The sequence below is a fragment of the Mandrillus leucophaeus genome, unplaced genomic scaffold, assembly GCF_000951045.1.
Source record: "Mandrillus leucophaeus isolate KB7577 unplaced genomic scaffold, Mleu.le_1.0 Scaffold360, whole genome shotgun sequence".
Taxonomy (NCBI): Eukaryota; Metazoa; Chordata; class Mammalia; order Primates; family Cercopithecidae; genus Mandrillus; species Mandrillus leucophaeus.
This window is the reverse complement of record NW_012103810.1, coordinates 2125462-2130100: the sequence shown is the minus strand read 5'-3', so window position 1 is coordinate 2130100 and position 4639 is coordinate 2125462. Positions and strand designations below refer to the sequence as shown.

The window sequence follows — 4639 nt, the reverse complement described above, 5'->3', positions numbered from 1 at the left end:
TGTTTCAAAAAAAAAAAAAAAAAAAAAAAAAGCAACTAGTCAACTGGCTGCAGAATAGATATTACATCAGCAGGCATGAAAACAACATTAAGGCTGGGCACAGTGGCTCATGTCTGTAATCCCAGAACTTTGGGAAGCAAAGGTAGGATTGCTTAAGCCTAGGAATTCCAGGCTGGCCTGGGTAACGCAGTGACCCCATCTCTCCAGAAATAAATTTTAAAAAAAAGGCCGGGCATGGTGCTCATGCCTGTAATCCCAGCACTCTGGGAGGTCAAAGAGAGCAGATCATGTGAGGCCAGGAGTTCAAGACCAGCCTGGCCAACATGGCAAAACCCCATCTCTACTAAAAATATAAAAATTAGCAGGGCATGATGGTGTGCACCTGTAACCCCAGCTACTTGGGTGGCTGAGGCAGGAGAATTGCTTGAACCCGGGAAGCTGAGGTTGCAGTGAGCTGAGATTGTGCCACTACACTCCAGTGTGGGAGACAGAGCGAAACTCCACCTCAAAAATAAATAAATAAGAAAAAAAAAAGAAAGAAAAATAATGGCTGGGTATGGTGGCTCATGTCTGTAATCCTAGCACTTTGGGAGGCCAAGACAGGTGGATCACTTGAAGTCAGGAATTTGAGACCAGCCTGGGCAACCTGGTGAAGCCCCATCTCTGCAAAAAATACAAAAAGTTAGCTGGGCATAGTGGTGTGCATGTGTAGTTCAAATTACTTGGGAAGCTGAGATGGGAGGATTGTTTGAGCCCAGGAGGTAGAGGCAGCAGTGAGCTGAGATCACACCAGTGCACTCCAGCCTGACAAAGTGAAATCCTGCCTCAAAAAAGAAAAGAAAAAGGAAAAATATTGACCAATGAGGTGGCTCAGGTCTGTAATCCCAGCACTTTGGAAGGGCTCACTTGAGCCCAGGAATTCGAGATCAGCCCGGCAACACAGTGACACCTTGTCTCTACCAAAAAGAAAAACAACAACAACAACAAACAAACCAAACCAAAACACATACACATAGATAGATAGATGACAGACAGATAATAGAGAGAGAAAAAAAATTAGCTGGGCATGGTGGCATCTGTCTTCGTCCCAGCTATTCGGGAGGCTGAGGGAGGAAGATTGCTCAAGCGCAGGAGATTAAGGCTGCAGTGAGCCATGATGGTGCCACTGTACTTCACCCTGGGAGATAAGAGCAAGACCTTGTCTCTAGAAAAAAAAAAAAAAAAAAAATTGGTTTCTGAGCAGTAGGTCTCAACAGTGGGCTTATTCAGTAAATCATGCTGTAAATAGATGTGCTGCCATCCAGGGCTTTGTTGTTCCATTTATAGAGCATAGGCAGAGTAGATTTAGCATAAGTCTTAAGGGCCATCGGATTTTCAGAACAGTAAATGAGAACTGGTTTCAACTAGATGTCCTAGATGGCATCTTCCAATGTAAGTCTGTTTCTTCTACCTTGAAAATCTATTGTTTAGTGTAGCCACCTTAATCAGTGATCTTAGCTAGATCTAGAAAACTTACTGCAGCTTCTACATCAACACTTGCTGCTTCACCTTGTACTTTATTATGGAGATGGCTTCTTTTCTTTCTTTCTTTTTCTTTTTTTTTTTTTTTTTGAGATGGAGTTTCGCTCTTGTTGTCCAGGCTGGAGTGCAATAGTGCGATCTCAGCTCACTGCAACCTCCGGTTTCAAGTGATTCTCCTGCCTTAGCCTCCCAAGTAGCTGGGATTACAGGCATGCTCCACCATGCCCGGCTAATTTTGTATTTTTAGTAGAGACGGGGTTTCTCCATGTTGGTCCTCTGGTGATCCACCCATCTTGGCCTCCCAAAGTGCTAGGATTACAGGCACGAGCCACCGTGCCCGGCTGATGGCCTCTTTTCTTAAACCTCATGAACCCACCTCTGCTAGCTTCCAAATTTTCTTCTGCAACTTCCTCACTTCTCTTAGGCTTCAAAGAATTGAAGCGTTAGGGCCTTGATGTGGATAAGGTTTTGGTTAAGGGAATGTTATGGCTGGTTTGATCTATCCAGACCACTAAAATGTTCTCCATATCATCAAGGTTGTTTCACTTTCTTATCACTTGTGTATTCACTGGAGTAGCACTTTTAGTTTCCTTCAAGAACTTTTCCTCTGCACTCACAACTTGGCTGTTTGGCACAATGGGCCTACCTTTCAGCCTGTCTTGGCTTTCAGGATGCCTTCCTCATCAAGCTCAATCATTTCGAGCTTTTGATTTAAAGTCACAGATATGTGACTCTTCCTCTCACTTGAAAACTTAGAGGCCTCTGTAGGGCTATTAATTGGCCTAATTTTATTATTGTATCTCAGTCAATAGGGAGGCCTGAGGATAGGGAGAGAGATGGTGGAACAGCTGGTTGGTAGAGCAGTCGGAACACACAGCATTTATTAAATTCACCATAGTGTTGCCCCAAAGCAATCAGAATAGTAATATCAAAGATCACTGATTACAGATCATCATAACAAATATAATAGTAATGAAAAAGTGTGAAATATTTCAAGATTTACCAAAATGTAACACAGACACAAAATGAGCACATGATGTTAGAAAAATGGCGTTGATAGAGTTGCTCAATGGAGAGTTACCACAGCCTTCAATTTGTTAAAAAAAAAAAATGAAAATGCAGTATCTGTGAAGTGCAATAAAGCAAAGTGCAAAAACTGAGGTATTCCTGTACATGTGCTGCCAAAATGAGTGCTATATACATTCTTAACCTGGACCAAGAGCAGTATTCAAAATAACAACCCTGGCCAGGCATGGTGGCTCACGCCTGTAATCCCAACATTATGGGAGGCCGAGGTAGGTGGACCACTTGAGGTCAGGAGTTTGAGACCAGCTCCCGGCCATCATCGTGAAACCCCGTCTCCACTAAAAATACAAAAATTAGCCTGGCGCGGTGGTGCACGCCTGTAATCCCAGGTACTCAGGAGGCTGAGGCAGGAGAATCATTTGAACCCGGGAGGCAGAGGTTGCAGTAAGCTGAGATCGTACCACTGCACTCCAGTCTGGGTGACAAAGTGGGGCAAGCCTGTCTCAAAAACAAAATAATAACAAAGAAACAAAAAAAAAAACAACTCTGAGGATACATTTCTAGCCCCAGGCAACTAAAGCAAGAAATATCTTCTTAATGCACAGACCTACAGTTAATCATTTTACTGAATCTACATACACATTCCACTTATATGATTACACATACACATCAGTATAGACTTACATTCTATACATACGACTCTCCCATACTCAACAAGAAATCACCAAGAGCCTGAATCAAAGGATACCAATAAAACAAACCCTAAACTAGGAAGTGGGAGGGAAAGGAGAAAAGGGATGAGGGAGAAAAAGAAAAAAGAGGAAGGATGGAGGCAGGATGGAAGCTAATATTAATAAACATTGAGTACCTACTGTATACACACCACCATTTGATGGTTGTTTCTTGGTTTCCACGCTTTCAGTCTTGGCCCTACATCCATTTTTTACACAGCAGTCTAACTGTGGTCTTCGAAACCCTGTGTTATCTGTCCCCTGTGCACCCCATCCTGTGCCACTCCTCTTCTTCAATGCTCTGCAGCCACAAGAGGCACTTTGTGTTCCTAGAATGCTCTGACTTCTTTCCTGCCACAGGGCCATTTAACTTACTCTTCACTATGCCTGAACTGCTTTCCACATCACTTATTCTTTTTTCATTTTTTGAATTTCAACTCAAACATCACCTTCTAAAGGAGTAGCGCCCAGCCACTTAGTAACCCTCTATTTCCTTTATCACAATCTGAAACGTTCCTGTTTGTCTAGTTCCACCCACCAACTTCGAGAGCAAGGACCAGTAATGTCTTGCTCACCACCGCACCTCTCGGGAGCTAGAAGGGTACCTGGCACCTCAGGCACCTGTTAATACTGGCTGAATGGCTGTTCGAAAGGTTCTTAAATGCATATTAAGGATAAGGACCCTGAGGTTCAGAAACATTAAAGTGACTTGTTCCAAATCCGACAGCGCCAGCTCTGAACCTAGCCAGCTGAGGCTAAGTCAAGTAACAAACGACGAAACGGAAAGCTTAGCAAAAGCAGGGTACCGACAAACACGACCTTAAGTTCCTTCTCTTTATAACTAGGGATATCCACACCTCTCTCTCCCGCCCTGACCGACCGCGGGGCCTCCCCGCCCAGCCCCTGGCCGTGGGAGTCCCTTACTAGGTGGGGATGAGAAGACATTTAAGGAGAGTCACCCCGAGCGCCAAAGCCGAAAACCAATTGCCAGTCCCCGCGGCAATTGTGAACGCCGCCATTGCTGCGGCACCGCACGCTTCCTACCAACTTGATCCACATCCGGGATCCCGCGCATGCGGAGAAGGCCCACTGAAGCGGAGCCCGCGAGCTGCGCGCATGCGGCGAGCCGCGCAGCCAGTCCGAGGACTGCAGTCAGCTCTTTAAACCTCCCGGCCACTTTTTCTTTACAGCCGCGTTTCCCCCCGGGCAGGAAGGGCTTCTGCGCTGGCCTTTGTAGCCACTTTTAAGTTTTATCGGCTAGTTCATACTTGCATAGAAAGAGTGGTCGTTTGCTCTGAGTCATCACTTTGTAGTATTGGGGATACTTAGGTGAGAAAAAAAAAACAACGCTAGAGACGTGC

The 4639-nt window shown here is 45.0% G+C and overlaps 1 protein-coding gene across 1 annotated transcript in view; it reads right to left on the bottom strand.

Moving 5' to 3' along the window:
- The window catches only part of ALG8 (ALG8, alpha-1,3-glucosyltransferase), a 48609-nt gene extending 44240 nt beyond the window's left edge, over positions 1-4369 (bottom strand). Inside the window, exon 1 of the mRNA XM_011989712.1 lies at positions 4203-4369. Coding sequence (XP_011845102.1) covers positions 4203-4297 — 95 coding nt within the window. The 5' untranslated portion in view covers positions 4298-4369. The remainder of the gene's footprint in view (positions 1-4202) is intronic.
- Between the last annotated feature and the right edge of the window lie 270 nt (positions 4370-4639).